The sequence below is a fragment of the Mizuhopecten yessoensis genome, unplaced genomic scaffold (genome assembly GCF_002113885.1).
Source record: "Mizuhopecten yessoensis strain PY_sf001 unplaced genomic scaffold, ASM211388v2 scaffold3229, whole genome shotgun sequence".
In the NCBI taxonomy this organism is placed as follows: Eukaryota; Metazoa; Mollusca; class Bivalvia; order Pectinida; family Pectinidae; genus Mizuhopecten; species Mizuhopecten yessoensis.
In genome coordinates, this window is record NW_018404940.1 from 3,144 (window position 1) to 26,859 (window position 23,716).

Consider the following 23,716-nt stretch of genomic DNA (forward strand, 5'->3'; position numbering starts at 1 on the left):
TATAGATATCTGATATGCTATATAAGATATCTTATATTTATTTTTTTGAAATACAGGATCGACATTGCTCCTTGAATAAATGTTAAGTTGGCTTGCCATAGACCGTTACTCCACGGAGAATGAAATATTACCGAAGCTATCAGGCTGATGTCAGATAGACTCCTATGTTGTATATTAACTAACCATTGTAACGAATGCTTTGTTGGTTTACTAAACAAGTGCTTTATTCAATGTAAGATTAGCTATCATTGTTGTATAAATCTCTCAATAATTAATTGATACTTTTTTTCTAAACTGAAACTAGATTTTTAAACTGGAAATTGTTTCCCGGTTTTATTTTCAAAGTACGTCAACGAATACAAAAATTTCGTATGCATAAGGAAACTGATACCGTAACTTAAATCTTGAATTTCCTTCTTCCCTGATCAGTAAGATTTAGAATATTACCCTCACAAGCATGGACTCTATTCTGGCACGGTTGAAAGGAACTTCTTGTTTACAGGAAATTATGTTTCATTCAAAAATGAAAATAGATACGTTTTAATATATTTTAAAGACTCCCTGACCAAGCGCTGTATTTCGACACTCTTTGTTATATTTTAGATAAGGGAATATCCTAGTTTACCTAGCCTTTAGTACGACTGGGAATCCTTATTTTGATATGATGACCATATCGTGCTTCACAACTTTATTTCCTTTGGCTTTCTGCTTTAACGTTAGACTGGTTATAAATAGGAGCTCCCTTCTTGATAGATCTAGTGATTATATCGACTGTTTGTCGTCTTTAAAGACGACTTGTATTGTCCACGTCGATAATGTATACCATCCTCACTGAGACTGTGGGATCGTGCTACAAGGATTGCTTACTTCCAACTTTACCGACAGAAATGGCTGACTGTTAGGGTGTATGTTAGGCGTGACAATTTCAATTTTCCGATCGTGGATTGTAATAATTTCTTTTCTAAAACCTAAGGACATGCAATTGGTTCGGTATACACGGGCTTGCTCCGAATAAAAATAATATGTGATATATGTCGAATGCAGACAGCTTGTTGAGATGTGTAAGTAGATTTAGAACAAAGACAAGTTTTATTCCTTTTGCAGTCCTCGCTTCAATGACACTTTGTTTTACATGGCGGGTGTAGCAGTAATTGGTATTCCATCGCCGTTTTCTTTGTCATTCATATACGTCAACCATAAAACATTGTTACAAAAAGAAAACACCGAAGAAAACAAAAACAAAACAAAAAGGCATATGCGAAATAATAAAAACCAATGATGAACTACAACGATTGTTACATGTACACGAAAACAGGACCATTTCTAATTTGGAAAAAAATATACAATTAAGGACAGTCATTGTTTGGAACTACAACTAAATACTCATTACTTTGAGATGGACAAATAATAAAAATGATTATAAATTTTATATTCACATTGGTGCAAATGTTGATCTGATGATACATTTGCATATCTTGTTCTAGAAAATGCATCTTTAGGAACTTAGATAGAGAACATGATTGACATGGAATCCCCGATATTGGTACAAATAGGTTTGTACATGCCGACCAACTTTGAAATCCAAGATGACTACTATATGTCAGCATTAGGTGGCTCCGATCAAAAACTTCAAACAGGTGGTAAATCTCATCTGTGTTGGCCTGGAATGTCAACATATTCCCTAAATCTGGCATGAAGCTACCTGGCTTTCGGCAAATTTTTATTTAAAATCTTCATAATAAGTCCTTAAAAAGAGGTAGCTCTGTGAATTGCTTTACCGTTTTGTTTCAACGCATTAATGTGTAGTCATCGGTGACTTATTCTGAAACATTATTAGGTTGAATTTCTTTCCTTTATTTTATAATATTGCTTGTATGTTAATTTCTTTTTGCATTTTGAATATGACGCGGTGTACTTAATGCTTCCTTGAAGTGCGAGAAAAATGACAGAGAGGTCAGTATACACACATTAATGTTATACGATCTGCCTTTTACCTGAGAATACAATAACAAATAATTACGAATTTTAAGAAAGTTTGTTTAACGTTTTGAAATTTAAAACCTAATGAGAAATGTATAATGCTGACGGAAGTTTGCATACTAAAATATGCGATACTTTAAATGATAGGGAAGTATTATTCGGATATAAATATCAGGTTCCGTGTTGACTTATAAACTTAAGACAAATATTACATCCTTTTCTGTTTTTAATTACTTGGATGTGCCTTTTAAAACCCGTATGTTTGCCTCCGATGACTATAAGTATATACAGATGTATTCAGATGTAGAGGAACTTTGATGTACGCAGGTAAGTGTATTATATCTATCATAAAATCAGAACTGTAGGTGAACATAAGGAATCAAATACGTATTACAGTACAGAATATACTGCCAGGATGCTATCGCAATACACACACCTGTGTTACATCACTATGCTAATCATGCATTGCAGTCATTTTCATTAATTGCAATTGGTGAAATGAGATCTAATGTCAAGGCACTGGTTGATCCCTATTGCAGTATTGAAGACAAAGGACTTTATTTCGTGGTGTTACGTGAATGTAAAGATTGTAAGCAGAGATCCTCAATCACCAGCCCAGTGTTCACTATGCTGGTCGATTTAATCAATATTCATATTTTAATATCTTGTACGATTTTATCTAAATAAAAAATATATTAATATAGATCAATTGTCAAAACGTTTATGGTGCCACCTACATGTAACTGGTCCGGCGTACGGTCAGACCATTGGTAGATTACTTCACTGCATAACCAGTCTCACGATTTACAATTTATTTTATATTTATTGGTGACTCATACCATTTTATACTCAGTTGTAGGTTGAGAATTATAGTAGAGCATTTTTATTTTAAACTCATAATAAATATTCATTACACTGTGTATCCAGTCAAGCCCTAGGGCTCATCAACAGTTTTATATTCAAATATCTTGGTCATTGTTACTTCTTCCTATTTTCCGTTTATCGCAATGACAAAGCGAACAAGCGATGATTTATATCCAATAATGGCGATTTATCTCGTCGAAAAAAACTAAAAGGCGCCGTTCTACAGTATTTAAGCCGATTTGCTATGGCAAAAAGCTCAAGGTATCGTTTTTTAATTTGGAATTTTGAGGTAAATACGGCGCTGTTTCTTGGCAAAAATGCAAAAATGTCCATGATGAGCCTCCATATTTAAATGTTTTTGGCTTAATTAACAGTATGACACTAATGTAATGTTCATCATATTTATATATAAGGGAACTAAGTCACTAAGTAAATGGTTCACGAAAGGGTCGGTGACATCTGCACTGTGTTTTTTTTTGTATACACCGTAACCTCCCTTTAATTTCCCTTTTTTATATAGCTGTAGCACAATTGGGCCAGTACACCTCCTATGACCAGGTAGTTATCTTAGTTAGGGCAACTGTATAACAATCTGAAGTCCAGGGTTCGAATCCCAGTCTAGCCCTGTTAGTTTTTGAACAATCAGAACACTGCTGCTGACTATATATATTGTTTATTTCATCTCTATTGTTTTTCATAAAAAGGCCGCAAGGTGTTGGGTTCATTTCTGAAATAATTTATCAAAGCTATAATCATTTCGTAAAAGCAATTTTCATGGGTATTTTTAGCTTTGACCTGGGATCCTTGAAAACAAATACTGTCTTGGAATTTTCACGGAAATCAAAAGTAAAAAAAATAAATAAAAAAAGAGTTATATGGTAATGGTGATGTGCTTCTTGACCCCTTGAACACTTGTGACAAGTGCATTAACGAGAAGCAGGACATATTTTGTGTTAAGGACATATTAACAGTTTCCCTGATAACTACTGAATGTGAATAACTAGGTCGGATTAATCTTCACGAATATAGGATTAGAAAAATACTATAAGCATTTTGCCTCTAAGTAATTATTGAAACGGTTTAATTATTACTTTACACATCAAACTGAACTACATTTCCACTGGTCCAGATTGTCTTCTTCTCGGCAATTAAGAGACAAAAAAGTTAAATCTGTCTGATGTTTTGGCAGAGATAGATAAGACAAATGTTAATGTCTACTTTTGTACAGTATAACAGATTCTTACATTGGTGACAATATGACGACACGTGGTAATGTATAAGATTAACATAAACGTGTCTTTTCATTTCAAAATATATGAGACATTATTAAGAGAAGATTTTTTCCCATCATGCCAACAGCCTGTCAAGGAAAATAGAGATTCTAGGAGACATTGGTATTGCCTTAGGGTTTACAACCTGCATTCTACGTCCACGGTGTCTGTATAGCAGTTTTATCAGTTGAAATGTAGCACACATTAATGTTATACGATCTGCCTTTTACCTGAGAATAAAAATAACATATAATAACGAATTTTAAGAATGTTTGTTTAAAGTTTTGAAATTTAAAACCTTATGAGAAATTTATAATGCCGACGGAAGTTTGCATACTAATATATGCGATACTTACTTAAATTGATAGGGAATTATTATTCGGATATAAATATCACGTTGCGTGATGAAATTTGAGAGGAATATTACATCCTTTTCTGTTTTTAATTACTTGGATGTGCCTTTTAAAGCCCGTGTGTATGCCTCCGATGACTATAAATATGAACAGATGTATTCAGATGTAGGGAAACTTTTTTACATATATCATAACATGTAGGTGAAAATAATGAATCGAATACGTATAAAGTACTTTATTTCGTGGTGTTACGTGAGTGTAAAGATTGTAAGCAGAGATCCTCAATCACCAGTCCAGTGTTCACTATAATGCTGGTCGATTTAATCAATATTCATATTTTAATATATCGTACGATTGTTCTAAATAAAAAAATATTAATATAGATCAATTGTCAAAACTTTTATGGCGCCACCTACATGTATCTGGTCCGGCGTACGGTCAGACCATTGGTAGATTACTTCATTGCATAACTAACAGTATTTAAGCCAATTTGCAATGGCAAAAAGCTTAAGGCATCGTTTTATTTTCTTGTTGTCCCACGTTACCCGACCGTTTAAAAGTCAGAAAGTCGATAAAGCGGAAAAAACGTCGTTCTTGACGCTATTTTACAAGTTTCTTAATTTGGAATTTCGAGGTAAATACGGCGCTGTTTCTTGGCAAAAATGCAAAAATGGCCGTGATGAGCCTCCATATTTAAATGTTTTTGGCTAAATTAACAGTATGACACTAATGTAATGTTCATCATATTTATATATTAGGGAACTAAGTCTACAAAGTAAATGGTACACGAAAGAGTCGCTAACATCTGCACCGTGGATTTTCGTACACATCGTAACCTTCCTTTAATTTCTTTTGTTATATAGCTGTAGCACAATTGGGCCAGTACACCTGCATTGACCAGGTAGTTATCTTAGTTAGGGCAACTGTATAACAATCTGAAGTCCAGAGTTCGAATCCCAGTCTAGCCCTGTTAGTTTTTGAACAATCAGAACACTGCTGCTGACTATATATATTGTTTATTTCATCTCTATTGTTTTTCATAAAAGGCCCCAAGGTGTTGGGTTCATTTCTGAAATAATTTATCAAAGCTATAATCATTTCGTAAAAGCAATTTTCATGGGTATTTTTTTAGCTTTGACCTGGGATCCTTGAATACAAATACTGTCTTGGAATTTTCACGGAAATCAAAAGTAAATAAATAAATAAATAAATTAATGTTATATGGTAATGGTGATGTGCTTCTTGACCCCTTGAACTCTTGTGACAAGTGCATTAACGAGAAGCAGGAAATATTTTGTGTTAAGGACATATTAACAGTTTCCCTGATAACTACTGAATGTGAATAACTAGGTCGGATTAATCTTCACGAATATAGGATAAGAAAAATACTATAAGCATTTTGCCTCTAAGTAATTTTTGAAACGGTTTAATTATTACTTTACACATCAAACTGTACTACATTTCACCTGGTCCAGATTTGGTTCTTCTCGGCAATTATGAGACAGAAAAGTTGAACTGTCTGATGTTCTGGTAGAGATAGATAATGTTAATGTCTACTTTTGTACAGTATAACAGATTCTTACATTGGTAACAACATGACGACACGTGGTAATGTATAAGATTAACCTAACCGTGTTTTTTCATTTCAAGATATATGAGACATTATGAAGAGAAGATTTTTTTTCCATCATGCCAACAGTCTGTCAAGGAAAATAGAGATTCTAGGAGACATTGGTATTGCCTTAGGGTTTAGAACCTGCATTCTGCGTCCACGGTGTCTGTATAGTAGTTTTATCAGTTGAAATGTAGCAAGTAGTGCACATGATATGTATCACTGTCTAGGCTTAAAATGAGTGTTCTATATATTTCGATGCAATTGTTGACTCTTCCTATGAGATTTACCATTGGTTTCATAGTGGTTAAATATTGAGGTGTGCCCATTTTGTTTTTATCATTTTCACTTTGACAATATAGCCTGGTTTCGTCCCAGACCAGACAGTTGCAAAATGTTTAACATATTTACATCATCAGGGAATACAAACTTATATTGATTGTACCTGAAATGAACTCATCATGTGGTACATTTATAGAAATATCAACAAAATTAGAATTTCTAAAAAATTAGAAATGCAAAAATTGCATATACAACACTACTCAAATGAATTACTTAAGGAATGATTTTTATTTTTTCAACATTTATGAGGTCATAACAACAATGGGTTTATGGACATATTGAATGAATCGCGTTAGCGATTCATGTAAAATATGTCCAAAAACCCATTGTTGTTATGCCCTCATAAATGTTGAAAAAATAAATATCATTCCTTATAATTACATTGACGAATCCTTTCAGTGGATCGATATAACAACGAATTAAACAAATAAACAGGGTTTGTTCCTGCTTATACACGGGTGCAACGCAGTGGCGAGAACAGGGTTTTTTCGCGGGGAAATGTGACACTATCGTGAGAGATCTTAGCAACCGTCAACAACAATAACACAACAAAATGTAGTTCCATATTCAATGTTTATTTGTAGCACAGGACACGTAAATACGTGGATATTTCACAAAGCACAGTTCAATAATATTTTAAGATGTAAGAATTAAGCATCTAGGCCGGTCGTTCCGAGTGAGTAGTTTTTGTAGTGTATTACTACGCAGTGTGATCAGGTTACTATCAGTTTCCACGTGCTGAGATTCTATGAACACATGTGTTATGCATTTATGAATGTAATTTTTGTCAATGGGTCTAAGCATACAGAATGTAAATATAAAGCAATGTTTACAATTGTTCGTTTGTGTTTGGACGGTAATTATTTGTTTTCTTTATTTTTCCTTGTTCGCATTGCTATTTCCCTAAGAAAAATATTGATATAGTTGACATAATTTACTGCAATTATCATAGGAAAATCTATAGCACTTATTTGTTTTACTTGAGTCCGCAATCTATAATGATTTACAAACCGATTCACAACACCAGTTATGTCAGATACTTCACTGCGTATTTCCAGAGATTATTTTACGCAACAAGGTGGTCGATACTGCTGGTGAACTTTCAGTCCCGAGGTTGGAATAAATCTTTTAGCTGTTTATTCTGTCATAGTTAACAAGAAATACTAGTTTAAGCATAAAATATCTCTTGAAGTCTAAAATCGTAAAGTTGTTACGTTGTAAATATTTTTGATAGGCACCTTCCCCTTTTCGTTGTAATCTACACGTGGCTCGGAACACTATAGACATGAACTTGCATTTTAATCACTTTTATTATATGGTGCGGTAAAATAAGTGGAATATGTACTTCCTTTTGCCTTCTGCATCGTAAATCTAAGTTTTTGAATAGGTACTTCATTATAATGCTTTTGTTTCAATTATTCTATACTGTAGATGCTGAGAACAACGTGTTTTTTTTTTTTATTTCAATACGTTTTAACCAAAGGTTAACCTCGTCAGTATAGTTCTGAGAAAGCATACGCGTACGTTGGATACAGAAATGACACACATAATAGCCATACTGCATACGCTGAATCTGAACTAAATCATAGTTTATTGACGTTTTAAACAATGTTAAAGTAACTGACCTTTAGTTACTTAGTTGCTAATACAGCCTTGTGGCTTAAAACTTTATTTCGAAATTAATTTTAAAGTACCATTGATCCGCATGGAATCTGACTATTAGTGTGCTTATGGAATTGATCGGTTGATTTGCAAACGCTAGCAAGCTTTAACGAATGAAGAATCATGTCTGTCAATCTCTCTGTCTGACCTTTGGTCCAGATTAATGGGCGAGATACGTTACAAAGCTAATAATTGTGCTTGTTCTACATCTTATGTGGCCTCTTTATATGAGGATGGAAGACATATGTGATGTTATGATGTATGGGGTGACTTTCAATTTCCGTTTGAGTGAATAGGTTGAAAATGTATGTGAAGGCCAGGCCCCACGTTTATTTTGCAGTTATTAGAGAGAGAAAAAACACCACTATTTAGGGAGATTTCAAAAACAAACGCTCGTTTAAGGCAGTATATAACTTTAATTAAAATAAATCTTATTTTCTTTTTCATTGGCGGATGTATGCATTGCTTTGACGATCAAAGCAGAGATGGCAAAACATCTAATCCCATGGAGCTCTTGCGTATATAATTTTGATTACATTTTAGAGACTGAAGTAGTCGAAAATATTGCATTAGCCGTGCAGCTCGTTCAGCAAATGTGTATATGTTGGTAGTTTATTTGGTCTTTGTGACAACTGACTTGCTCCGAGTTTCCTTGGTGATCAATTTAATAGAGCGCACATCAGAGTAAAGATTAAAGAGTCTTGTTTCGGAATGCTGACCCCTTTGTCTGTAAGGATAATTCATAACGTCATAGTAACGTCTTGTCACGCACTCTTATTCCCAAACATCCAGACAAGAAAATAATTGTGCAAGAGGGACACTTACCAAGTATAACCAGATGTGTCTCCATGTTTGTAGTCACTCCAGTGATCGTTTTATAAAACAATAAGACGCCCCTGAATAATCAATACGGTGGCTTACCTGTGTTTTAATGATTCGAGAAACGCCCCAGATGTTGAAACCGCATAACATTTTACAAGTTCAAGATCCAAAACATTTAGTCTCGTCTTCTTAAAAGTCATGAACATTTCTTGTTTGACAATTAATTTTCTTATTGTTAGTATTATTTAAGGTAATCTCAAACTGAGCATTGCAAAAACCGCTCTTTCTAGAACCTAATATCTTTCAGGTCGGTTCTATGACATTTTTAAGGCAAATGTATACCTCCATTTAAGTAGAAAACCCAGTATAGCATCTTACTTTTCTGTTGTTAGATAATACATCACTCACTTTCCCTCTTTGTACATCACCTTGATTTTAAATGTCACTTTCAAGCATTTCAATTTTTTTTCTGTAAAATTATATTTTTGAATCGTAAGTCATAACCTATGTAAGCGAAGGATTAACAGTGTTCGAAACATCATGGTCATGTATCAACGTATATAGCCCATTCTGATTTGTGTAAAGCAGAACAGTGTTACAGTACTTTATGCTGTGCGTTTGAAACCTACATAGAGGACCATTGACTCCCATTAGCTTTTATGTTGTCGAGTAGCTTACATATGGTCTCTCCCCAGGTAATGATTTAGCAAATGTAAACATACTTTTGTTTAAGAAAATCTTCATGGATAAGATAAGACTCAGATTTCAGCGATATGTTCCGATGCAGGGTAAGAGAAAATCGGGTCTCATTAATGCAGATTGTTTGTTGTTTCACGCCGCTTCACTGCCGAGTTGTCCGGTTATTTAGCAGACGAAGAAACATAAGCAGATTGGCAAGATCTTCGAAATCTGTCCTGATAACCTTTCTATACATTTAGGCAGGTTACTATACAGTTTTTAGTCGGGTTAGTGTAACTATACAGGTAATGTTGTCTAGGTGTTTGGTTGTATATCATCTAGACGGGTGTTTGTTATATATTACCTACATGGGTGTCTGTTGCATGTTACTAAGGTGTGTATCGGCTGTATACTATCTATTTAGTCATACCCAGATTTGTTAAAATGACCGTCACCCCTAGAGTTAATTTAACTAGAAAATGATCTCTTGATTTTTTTTGTTCCAAAAAATTGTCATCTAATAAAGACACGCATTTTCCTTACAACTCTATACAACATAAAAGTCTTGAATACTTGACTTCCGTTCAGTATTTCGTTAATAAGACTGAAAACGAAAAGTGCCGAGTCGTATATCAGTGAAATGCTATTCTGCTTCAAACATACTGGTTTATTTCTTGTTTCTCACGTTTTCTGTGTCATATTATATATATACGATATTTGTTCTTTAATGGTGCTTTTAAGACAAACGTTTTCCCAAAGGGAAGATAGCTCAGATAAGAAGAGAACGTTTGGAAGAGCGTGCATGTTGTTATTCAAAGTCAATATATTGTATTTAGTCTTCTGAGAGTATATCGAGTTAAAACAGAGACAAACATTAGAAAGACGCTCATCTCCGTGGTAATAATTATGACGGCACAACGTCGACTGCGAAAGCAACTCACGTATTGTACAAAAGAAGTCTGACTCCCTTGACGGAGATAAGCCTATCTCCTATCTCCAGACATCAAAGATGTAGCATTCGGAAGATAAAACGCAACAGTGCCATTTCGTCTGAAGACCCTACACAACAAAGGATCTTCGTACTTGATACACGATGGTTATCGATAAAGATGCACAATCTCGTCGTTGCGGGAATCTCGCGAAATCAACCGTCAAAAATAGCAAACATTTTCTGTTAGTGCGGTTGTGTCAAACAGTAGTTAGCAGTCAGGAAATGCAGATGAATTCTTCGTCGAGATCCAACCTAGTGTTATAATTGTATCATCTCTTTATTGCTTGATTTGCGTATGAATTATACATCCTCTAAAAAATTGACGAAATCAAAATGCTATTTTGAATAGATACAAAAAAAACGCACGTGAAAACTTCCAAAGTAAGATCGTACTAGTGTATTTGAGTTGTAATATTTTAAACTCTTTCAGATTTACTTTCAGCGTTTTCTTGAGTCAATTGCCCGTTTTTTTCTATCTCTCTCTTTAGGAATCCTCTTTATATTTTGCACATACTGCTACATTTGTATTACGATAACTAATTATTCAGACTATGGAGATAATGTTCACAATATAGGGAATGAAACTAATATATTAACGATAATGAAGTTTCTAAAGATGCAACTTGTTGAAAGCTATACAGATTTCTATTGGGGATTATTTTGTTAACTTGTGCACTTGTTATAACGCTAATAAATTGGTCTGATGATTTCGCTTTCACTATCGACGTTAACCTCAGTTTTAAGTAAAAGATTCTTACCGAAACACCTGGTTTTATGCTCCTTATACTTTTTCAAGGGTCTCGATGTAAACCTTTATTTTGTTTATATTCCGCCCTTTCATCGATTTTGAGTTCGAGTTTTGGTTTTGTTTAAACTGTTGTATCATCATACTGTTAGCAACACCAGTTTCATCCATTATATTATGGTCCAAATCATTAGCTTGAAACAGTACGCACTGTTATGTCAAGATCCATGGGTTTTTATTAATATACAATGATATGTGTAGATTGATAAAAGGCCTCTATAAGCTGCAGTTCACCGTGTAAGTTGCTGCAGAAAAAATCTGACTGACGCTCACATCCGTAAAAAAATCTCCTTGGCAAAAACGAGTATGATGTATGCTGCCTTCACGCCGTGTGCATTCTCCCGTAATATAGAAGAGACAAGGGTGTCCCTCTCTGTCAAAAGTCATGCATATGTTGCAGCGTATAGTCGTTTCATCTCACCACTCTATTAGAAACGTTATCACTGGATTGTATCATACGCATGGGGTATTGAGGTATCTCTTGAGTTGTGACGTTTCATCTCCGAAATTAGGAGAGGCTCCCGAGTAAAACACGTAACGTGTGTGTAACCTACACTTCCATACAAATCTCCATAGACACTTGTAGTTAGATCAAAGCAACCGATGTGTACAATATTTACGTATCATGGCAATATCGTGAAACTATAACACGTTCTTTATAATTAGAATTAAACACTTATATACTGTCCAACTGAACTATGTGAAACGTACCTACTCCAAAACCCGATGTTGCGTTGTAACGAAAACAAAAGCACATTTAAAAGTCAGTGTATCGTTTCATTATCCCACACAGCCTTACTGTACCAGTGGCTCCAACGTTTTAACAACTGCTGTAAGACAGAAAAAAAGTAGACATTTTACAAGACAATTTATTTCTTCCACCAGAATATTGTTTAAACTATATTTATTCTCAATAAAATGATGTAAAATATTTATACAGGCCTACAATGAACAGTAGCGTAGTCTGCCCCCAACCGTTCCCCTTCCCCAAATGTTATACTTACAATAGATTGTTATATAACCTGTCTGCCCAAAAAGTAAACAGTATCCCTCTGCGCTGTGTTGACAAATACATGATACAATGTGTAGTATCGTAGCTACATTAAAAAGCAAAGCACTTCGTTGGTGGTATTTATGAGAAGCCCAGAAATACTTAGATGCTAACATATATGTTTCAAGTACAAAGTGGCGAAAATTGACGAAAATCGTCGGAACAGTATGTTTAATTACAGACGCATACAGTTGGTGTTGCACTGAAGCCCTAGCAGAGTGTCGACTTGAGCTCTCCACTACCGTTCTCCGAGAATAATGTATCGTCTGGGCGTAGATATGTATCTAGACCGTCTGCCATAGATCACCAGTATACAGTACTACATATACATAATAAGGTCGCTAACGTAGACAGTATACTGTAACTTGTACACTCGAGGGGAACCAGTTGCACGAATTATCAAACCTGACACCCTAGGTTGGGTATGGACACATTCAAATGAGGTCTCTGATGTATCATAAACACCGCTATCGCATTCGTGTTTGTCAAAGTGGAATGTCGCCAAGTCCCACTCCATACATATCGGTCACACATTAATTATATAGTAGGTTTTTTTTCCGCTTTACTTACATTGAATACAATGTAAAGGACCTTACCGCCTTCCCCAAATCTAATGTCTACACATCCAGGCTTTTTTCATGTCTTTATCAGACGCTTTAAGTCAAGTATGTGAAAGTGTATTGCATTCGTAACCAATCAATGAAGTTTTTGTTCGAAGACAATCGATGTCTCGAAGGAGACATATTTTTACCAGATGTGTCAGGCTTGAACATCGTATATGAAACAAAAATCAAGAAAGTAAGGCTTGTGTTGGTCGTTACATGGCTCTTATAAACCTTTCTTTTGTGAGGCGATGTAAAATTGTCATTGAAAATACCACGACGATTTGGAAGTTTAAGACATACATTAATGCAGACAATAAGAACATAATTTTCTAGCAAGTGATGCATCTAATGGATTAACTTTCCCGTCCCTCACCTGTTGGATCGAACTTCCGTCTAATCTTGATTACAGAAATCACGTACACTTGTTCTGAAATATATTCGTTCAACGAGTGTTACGCAGCATTGCTATCGATTACAAGTTAAGTAATACATAATAATAATATGCAGCATTTGATATAGCGCCCTATCTAGCTAGCTTAAGCCACTCTATAGCGCTTTGCAGTACATATTAAGTTACATGTACATGAAGAGGCCTGTAAGGGCATTTACCTATTTTGTGCTCCGCTTTGTATGACTTTCTGAGAGTGCTCCAGAAGATGTATAAGGGCTTTGCCTAGCATCTTATCAATAAGTACATATGCTTACAAACTAAAATAAGTTGTTAAATTGACAAAGTGGAGTCCCGTCTTAATTGTAATGCTTTTATTTATCCTAAAACAGATAATTCGTTATGTTCATAATAGGGTTTTCATATACTTTTTGCCATCAAATTTATACATTTTATGTCTGAGAAGCATGATATTAGCTTGTATGAAACGAATTGTGTGAGTAAGTGTGAGAGGTACATGGTAAGCCATTGTGACCGGTAATAGGTTAGCTTGAGAGAGAGGTATAGGTTGAAAGCAGATGAAATATACTGCCATTACATTGAGGTTGTAAGTCAGGCAGAGGGTGATAGTTCTATAAATTATCCACCGACTGTTAATCGTCCCAGGAGATTTGGTAGTTTGATTATCTCTTGAAATTCACGGAGGAGACATTTTTTACAGACGCATACTTAATGTTAATGCAATAAGTGAGATTGGCAAACGTTTGTGTTCATACCCAAAGTTGAACATATACTGACACTTGTTATTAATGCAATTCAATTGTTAGGTTTTCGTTTTGTGCAAATCGTACTTGCTATTTCTTAAACGGATAAGCTCAATTATCAGGTTGATCTTTTTAAAACTTTGCACCGACAAACTTTTCAATTGCCGCCCGGATGTTTGTTTTTGTCGCGATTGCATGGAACATTTCCTGCTATATCTTAAATGTTACCGTAATTATGTAATGTAAACATATCCTATAAATACCATCAGAAACGTGGAAAAATCAATTAAAATAAGAATCACTTGTTTTTGCCGACAACAAACAATAATAATGTGTACTGTATAGATTAAATACTCGCTTGTAATGACGCCCGTCTCTTTATTAAAAGAAACTGAATTGTGAAAAATCAATTAAAATAAGAACACTTGTCTTTGCCGGCAACAAACAATAATAATGGGTATACATTAAATACTCGCTTGTAATGACGCCCGTCTCTTTATTAAAAGAAACTGAATTGTGATTTGACCAGAATACTAGGCGAATAGTACCCGTCAATGCATAAGTTAAAGCTTCAACTGGGGAGACTTTCCCTATATCATACGGTGTCTATGACAACCCCTGTACTAAGTCGTGGAGAACCTTAATAGGACGGTGAAAAAATTGACTAAACAAAGGGGCACATAGTAATGAATCAGGCGTCCATTTCACAAAGTGTCTAACTACGGTTAGGAGGATTTTCCTTTAGGTCTTAGATCACCGGTCCATTACACGGTCCTATTACACATTGATCATAATACAAATATGAGACATCGAGATAATGGTATCTATCTGTACCACTCGATCTGCCGTTGCGTCCTTTGACATACTACCCGTGGTTATACATTGCCATTTAATAAAACGAAAAACAAGCACGCCGGAACATTCTAAAACAGTATGTGATTCTGCTAGTACTTAGCATCCCCCTGCGTATGGGGACGCATGTCGATCGTCTATAGGAGAGGATAGTTACAACTATTACGACTTCCTGTACGTGTTTGTGACAAAGGACAAAACACCACTGTACATTATTTGACGACCAAACACAGCAGTACTCTACAGAGAATTATATTATTGTACAAATAAGTCTTCTGTCCCCCTGTCGTCCTGTCCCTTAATCAAAAAGAAAAAATCAATAACCTGTTTACGAAATAAATGTTAGATTTATTTTGAACGGAATCAGCTATTAGAAAACTGACTTCTGTTTGTATTCAGAACAAACTAAGCATTTATTATTCACACAGTACCAAACTGAATATCAGTTACGATTAAGATCGTGTGATATTTAAAATGTTCGATCGACATGTACATGTATCCATACGATTATTTTGATTACATTGATAAACATGTGTTGCCTTGAAGCTGATTTATCCTGTAAATAGACATGGGAGTGTCAAATAAGAACTAAAAGCTAAAAACGAACAATTAAATAATTTATATATCAAAATTGAATAGATTACCCTCAAACAATGTATTGTTTTCATAGAGGTTTTCGTGTTTAATTGTGTAGTCCATACATAATGTGAATAAAAGTGTTTGAGCAAGCAGCTGTGTTGCCATATTGAATTAGTATTACATTGGTTTTAAGGCGTGACGCATTGTCCTAGCTCCATTTAATTGTGTCCTAAATGTAGCTGTATGAAAATTTTCACTATCCAAACTGTTCGATCTATGGTGTTGAACTGATCCCTTTTCATCAACAGTAGATCTTGTGAACATGCCATGTATTATATATAGTACGTGTGAAATAAGCGCTGATATTGTACGATAATGTACTATTTTTAATTTATTAACACAATCTTATCCATAGAGACAAAAACCTGCCACATATCGTATATACCTTGTTCCTTTCCCTGTATCTGATTGATTAAGATGATCCTCGGCAATACTTGACTAATTATGTACCCCCTGACGTTGTGTGCTATGTGTAATTATTGTGTGAGGTTTTTTATTCCTCTGTATCAAATGTATTGATCACTTCACTCTCTCTCTTAGGGAGGCACGAGGCGAGGATTCGATACGCTGTAAACCTGTCTCCAGACACGGCAGACTCGACTAGCTTCAGTGGCTGACAAGACGGTGCAGTGTGGTCGGTAAGCGTGTGTAGCTGTTTACACCACGTGCTCCAGTGAGAGATAAATATAGCTCTATCACGTGACGAATCATCTTCACAGAGATATAATGTTATGCACGTGCACATATAATTAGGGAGACCATGATTCGTTATTCCTGCAGTATTTGATGTGGATGTGTTGATAACAACAATGGTTTAAGTGTTTCACTCCCGCTGTCTATCTTGCACGAAGGGTACACTTGTGAGCGCTGTGTTAAATCTGACGTGCACGTGTTGGGGAAATATTGACACTGGCCGTTTGATATAGTGTTTACTACGTATACGCCGATGTTTACTATGGTCAGACACCGTGAGTGTCGGACTGATGCACGACTGACATGTAACTAACAATACTACCCTCTGTCCGGACTTACACGTGGATCAAATGGTCAATATAAGTGATCAGTTAGTGATACAGGAGGACAATATGAAGTGGACACTATTCATCGTGGTCATTCTCTTGGTAAGAATCCAACCAGAGGTACTAGCGGAGCAACAGCTCTCAAGGTAAATATCATTATACACTGTGAACGACCACTGCAAATTTACTGTATTGCTTCTATAATGCTTCCATAATGATTAGATACCTTAACATTACCATTACTTCTAAATACAATACATATGTTCCTGAAGCCCAAAAAAACCCTCTGGATCCGCCACTGAAATGCATACTACATGTTTATGTAAGGCCTTTAAGTCATTAATCTATACAGAAAGACAACTAGAAAGTTAATAGCGTGAATCCTTCCTGAACCAAACATTACCAGGGCCCAATAGAGCCGTTTATAATAGACAAGTTAGTTACCATGGAACTTGTCTAAACCGAACAAGCCGGGCAATAAGTAACGTTTACAAAATATATCTTTTGAACTAGAAATTGATAAAAAGGTGTGCATATCTGTAATTTGGTTTAAGATATATTCACATTATTGGAAACTATTTGTCGTACATATGTCCCTCTTCCCCCTAACTGTTTCATAAATGATGTTCATCCGTTTTTTTCATAAATCTAATTTTGCATCATTACATTTTTCCTATTTGCAATATTACTCTTAATACTTTTTACAGTAAATGTGTTGTAATCGTCCTAGAGTTATGCAAGCATACATATATCTATATAGGACATCTAAATATACATTGTATAAACGAGGGCCACCATACACGTAGTACGAATTACACTGCGAAACATCGTGAGTATCAATCCTCCCAGCATCAGCATCATTGCTTTAAACTTAAAGTCAAAACCGTCTGCTAACGTGTTTCAACATCCTTTTTAAATGTGGCAATAGCTTTAAACTTTCACGTAGCAAATGAAAAAAAACAATTCCCTAAGGTGGCTGCTACCTTTCCGGAACACCACCGTGTGTCACAGTACGGGATTTTAGAACGTATAACGAGGGTTCTGTCTCCGACTGCAGTGAACGTGACGGCTGATAAGGTTGTCAAGCTCCTGTTAATACTGGGGAGCTGTTCCATTTTATTAGTGCCTAATATGTGTTCTTCACATTGGTGGATCCATGGTTGTGGGGTTCTTAGCTGAGTGTATACCTTCCGTACACACTCACCTACATTTTGCAGAGATTAAGATGAGAAAATAGAATAAAATGATACAAAATATACTGATAAAATCAAAACATTACGGAGGGCGAAAAAGGCGAAAATTGTACTATAGTGAAAGTTTCCCGGAAAACTGTACCGTAATTTGTTTTCCATCCTCTTGCATACAGTTAAGAAACTATTGATCAAAATAAGAAAAACTACAGTTCTCGGTTCGCGACACAACTGAGTCTTCGTCCCTGTACGGCGGCGTATTAGTGCTACTGTAAAACTAAATTGATCTTGTACGTAAACGATACTTACAATTATCTTTAACTTATTATCTTGTACATTGTACGTACAACATTCCATCTTATACGTACAACAATTTTTTTTTTGTACGTACAATTTATAGAGGCCCGATATAGCACGCCGCCGTATCCCTGGACCCAATCCAAGGGACTTTTGTTCCATAGAGCCTTAGCTATATGTATAGCATCATCGATCAGCTCCGATACTGCAGTCTCTTTATCGCACAGGTAACCACGTTTAATTTGAATTACTGCAATGTTTTTGGACTCTCTTCAAACGGCTAGTTATTGAACATGTATAAGAAACATCAGGACAGGGCTTTACCATAGGCAAAACGAAGTTATGTAGTGAGAGCACTTAGTAATAAATGTATTGAAGTGTTCTGATGACCTGGTCATCTCCGGGTGAGGGAGGAGATCGAGTTGACCAGGGGCAGACGATTGATCTATAGAAAGTGTAATACATCCTTCTTAGCGCAGGATGTGGAATCATGGCCGACAGTCGACCACTATTACGCTACTACTGTCTGCACTATCCGGTGATTGGCTTACACTTCAATTCTCCTAATTAATTATATACTTGTCATTAACACTTGTGGAGTGATATTGCATGCACAACATGTTAAGGATAGAAGTCACATATAGTGGACTGAGGTATACAAGTGTGACAACAGATAATTTCTATTATGTATACAACACTTACCATAATAAACAAACATAATGTACATCAATAACCTCAGTAACCATAGAAACCTCAGTAACAGCTTACAGTGAACACCATGTATACCATTGTACCACTGTAACCACATTTCATGTATCTGCACACATCATGTATGCTTCAGTAACCATATTATTACCTGTATGCTACAGTAACTACATTTCATGTATGCTAGAGTTAGTAACCACAGAAAAGGAACACCTTTCATACCAATATAGAGGAAATACTCTCTAGCACTATATCACTAACGAAAAGTAGATATTAAATGCTTTACCGTTGAATACTATATGCACATTTGTATTTCTCGAGCATAACAATGACAATATTTTTTGTTAACAACACAATTCTTCATGACTGCGAAGATTGAGTTAAGTATTGGTATCCGCCGTACATGCTAAGTGAAATATATATGGTATTTAATGGAAATACGACTAAATTGTCTACACATTCTTTTTTAAAGTACATAAACCATACGGCATAAAAGGTGACAAATCAAATGCATAATGTTTGATGCCATATAATAATGACGTTATAGTAAACAACAAGTCTGCCTGTCGTTTTTAATGGCTGTGCTCCGATTTGACCGTACCAGAATAACTGTGAATGCAGTGAATAAAAATGGCTCTTTTTATTGGTTAATACCAAAAGTGTTGTCGTGTAAAGCATTGTGTAAATATCAGATTTATTATGTTGATAATATGGCTGCAACGATATATCGTGCGACGATATATTGCGATATTTTGAATGCGGAACGATTCACAATACTTTTTGGGAGGTTACGATACACCAACGATATTATCTGGATTTTGTCGTTTCTGAATTAAGTCTACTCTCATCGGTTCCAACATGGGGAGTGAACGTCCAACCCGACAAGCACATCGAAAGACGTGCATTGTGTGAAACCTTAACAGTCATGCTCATTTTGGACCAAGTCTATTTCCAGTTGTAAGATTGCCATTAAAAAATTGCACCATGTCTTTTCTCTTTGCTTCTTTTATTACTATGTATCGTGATACGTATCGTATCGTGACCACATTATCGTGATACGTATCGTATCGTGACCACATTATCGTGAAACGTATCGTATCGTGACCAGTTCATCGTGATACGTATCGTATCGTGACCACAGTATCGTCATGCTATTGTATCGGTACAGCCCTAGTTGGTAGACAATACCACTCATATGTGTTTACATGGCGTCTCTTGAACAAATGGATACCAACATTACGCCTATGAACTCGCGCAATCTGAGACGTCAGATGATTACGTACCTACAATTTTCCCATCAAAATTGGCACTGCTTATCAACCCATATGCCATAATTAAACAGCAGAGATATTGGTAAAGCATAAGTAGTAATATATCGGTTAATTAAAAATCTCCAAGCTCATTTCTTGGTTACAATTATGTTCTGTGGAAAGCGGTGATTTGAGGACTGATACCTTTAAATTTCGGCAATGAAGTAACATGATTGATGCGTAAATCTATAATAAGGAGACATAATGAATGCTTAGAATCGATTTAAATGAATCAGTTTCAAAATATATAATTTTATTAAATAGCATTTGGACGAAGAGCTGCAGACATGGTTATATGGGGCTGTCGTATTAATTAACATACATGTAAATATTACATCAATCAAGATCAACCAGCGATTACCTAGCAGGTAATATAATGTGATACGAATCAATAATCGCGAGTGTAGTTTTTTATGCTTATCTAACGCTCGTTACTTCATTTGAATTTTTTTTCTAAAAATACACTAAAATCACTTACAACCTTTTTCGTTTTTTTCAATCAGAAAATGAAAAAACTCGAGTAAGATAATCATGGTAAATAACTATTAAATATCGTGGAACCACTTTGTAAACAAATTCTACCACACGTACAGTATCAGAAAAATAAAGGTAGCACAGCCTTGTTGTCAAGCGTTACGTGTGATTAGCATATTCCGTCTTCTTGCTTTAAAAAAAAAGGTGTACTCAACAGAAAAAAGTTGTGGTTTTCTCTTATCTTTTGCTGAATTCTTTACAGATTTTACTCGTAAGGCATATGTAACAGAGGTAATTATTTATTCAATGCCTCCGCTTCGAGTCGAACCCGGGACCTCTGGTTTACTAGCTATATATAGTCTTACGCTCTACCGAACGAGAAAATGAGCAATTCTCCCTTATCCGAGTCGGTAGAAAGCGGCTAGTATTTAACCAAGTCGACACATATTACCGATACTTTTCACAACTTGGAAGCACTCTGTCATAGTTGTTAAATATATACATGTATATTCGATTCCACGATAAATGATTACGTATATAATAAAAAAACCATCACAAAACCCTCCATATAATAAGACATATATAGTGGTGCATTTTCATTACAGTAGGTACTTATTCAATACAAGGAGATATATACGCGTATTTTATGGCCAAACTTACTGTTTCACACGTTTCGCTGATCAGTTGTGTAACCATCTGTATAACTATACCTTATTTACGTTGCCGTTACTATTTTTGTCATCATTCTATCACACACAGATAGCCATCATTCTCGCCCAGTACCGATTAATGGATTATACATAACGTGAAAAAGCCCAAGATAATACAACTGTAAACCCATTATTTTTGTCGATAAAATAAATGTTTTGAAGGAATATTGAGTTATTAATGCATACACCATAAAGGTGTCGTGTACATCCAGGAACCGAAGATTACAACTCAAGACCATAAACAAGTTTCCGTTTACTTTGATAATGTAAAAATGGCATTTAACAATCCCTACGACTCAACCACTCATACTTTCATTGAAGCCATGGATTGTGTTTAGTAGGCATTTATAGAATTGTGAATGCCGATTAACTGGTATAGAATCCTTTGTAGTTCTGTTTATGTTTCATTTTGAATATAGTCCAGCTGTATTCAGTTCAATGCAGATCAATAAATTCTCAGTTTTGTTTCGTTTTATTTTTAAATCCATTGTGATCAATCGAAATCAAATGTCAAACATCTTTTGTTTGCAGTTGAATAATTAGCACTCTGTGTCAGAAACCATCAGGTCTGACAATGAACCAGATGACACACACGTCCACTCTTACTGTATATAGAACGGTAAAGTTTAAGCGTGTACTAGTTATCAATTATCCCTTGTGAGATATTTAAATTAAAAAGGCCTCTAAGGACATGTGCTATCGTGTTACGTTAGAACTGGCACACAATGACATTTGTCATTGTATTGTATGAAAATAATCTGGCATTGTAAAATATTTATAAACATTTGCATAAAGGTTAATGTGAAGATTTAAATTCGTCGGCACACTTAGGCTCACTGGGAGCAAGATGGCTGTGAGCTGTAGTTGGATCATGTTGTACTGAAACAACGTTGGTGGTCCGGTATGGTGTTTCGTAGTTTGAAGACATCTGTAAGTGTGGTGGTGTACCTTTTACCACTGTTATTTACCTCTGCAGCACGGAATGACGAGGCCCAAATAAGGTATGGTACAAGTAGAACTAGAGGTACCATATAGGTAGAAAGGAAGTACATTGTATTTGCTGACATTAAGTATATATGATGGCTTCATGGAGTTTTTCGCAGGCCTATGTATTCTTCTATTACTGTTGTTTTTAGAGAATGCTACAATTTATTTTAATCTAAGACTATAGTAAGGTTTACGTATTCATCTTAGAACGAGGCTTGAAAGCCTAAGGCTGCTACATATATGTATCTTAATCATGACAAAATGCTTGGTAAACACTGCTAGTTATTGACGAATGTGTCTGGTATTGGAGCTACCTGTCACTCGGTTAGATGACGCCCAAATAACCAAAAAATACTTCATATACACCACCAGTAGGTTAGCCTTTAATACTTTTGTATATATATAGTATATATCATTGGCTCAGACACTTCAGAAATTGTACACGGAATGGATATTATGAAACATAATTAGAGCAGTGTACTGAAATCCTTATTCGTGGTGACCTGATCACATTTGTTTACTTTGTTTAATCCTGTTGTACAATTGGTCCACAGCCAAGGGGTAAGAACAAGCAGTGGAGGAGGGTAATGAGGGTTCACGGGGTTCTAGAAATAACTAACTCCCTGGAGTATTTAGCAGAACATTAACCTAATTACCGCTTACTTTTGTCTATGTGTACATGTTTAAACAACTGGTCTGATTGATGAAGGCACTGCTAGCTTTAGTGTGACATGCAGAGCTTCCTAACCGATGGTGGCAGGGTCATAGAAAACAGCTGTACAACCTAGGACATGCAGAAACTACATGTTATTTTTATGTTTAAAGTGACTTCGTGAAGCTAAGGTTGAAGACCTGTGTTCTCCTTCCCTTAGTAGTTCACTCAGTTGCACCACACTGAATAGCTGTTCATCACCAACGTTGAAGACCTGTGTTTTTCTTCCCTTAGTAAATCACTCAGTTGCACCACTCTGAGTATCTGTTCATCACCAATGTTAGGATTAAGCCTAGATCTAAATGTAAATAGCTTTTGATCGCCAGGTATGATTAATTACCACATGTTCATGGATGTTTCTGAAGACATTTAGCAGTAGCTCTGTAACTACCCTCATTGCTACTACTTTATCTGGTATACACACCACACCAATCAATTACATCGTCAGCTTGCGATATTCATAGGCAAATATTCAAATTTTAGAAGTTTGAATGATTTTGGTTTAATTTTCAATATTCATGGAATGGATACAGTTTATAAAAAAAAAATCAGCATACATTATCATTAATTCATACAGTAAACACTAACTGGACCCCGACATTGATTTTAAAGCATTGAATCACTTTAAAAAAA

At 35.5% G+C, this 23,716-nt stretch overlaps 1 protein-coding gene across 2 annotated transcripts in view; it reads left to right on the forward strand.

Moving 5' to 3' along the window:
• The first annotated feature begins 2,188 nt into the window (after positions 1–2,188).
• LOC110447113 (glycine receptor subunit alpha-3-like) overlaps positions 2,189–23,716 on the forward strand; it is a 48,751-nt gene continuing 27,223 nt past the window's right edge. The window contains exons 1-2 of one of the 2 annotated variants that reach the window (XM_021492564.1): positions 2,189–2,307; positions 16,220–16,844. In XM_021492564.1, coding sequence (XP_021348239.1) covers positions 16,723–16,844 — 122 coding nt within the window. In that variant the 5' untranslated portion in view covers positions 2,189–2,307; positions 16,220–16,722. Of the gene's footprint in view, positions 2,308–16,219; positions 16,845–22,248; positions 22,386–23,716 lie in introns of those variants that run through there. The other variant, XM_021492565.1, reaches the window with a different exon arrangement.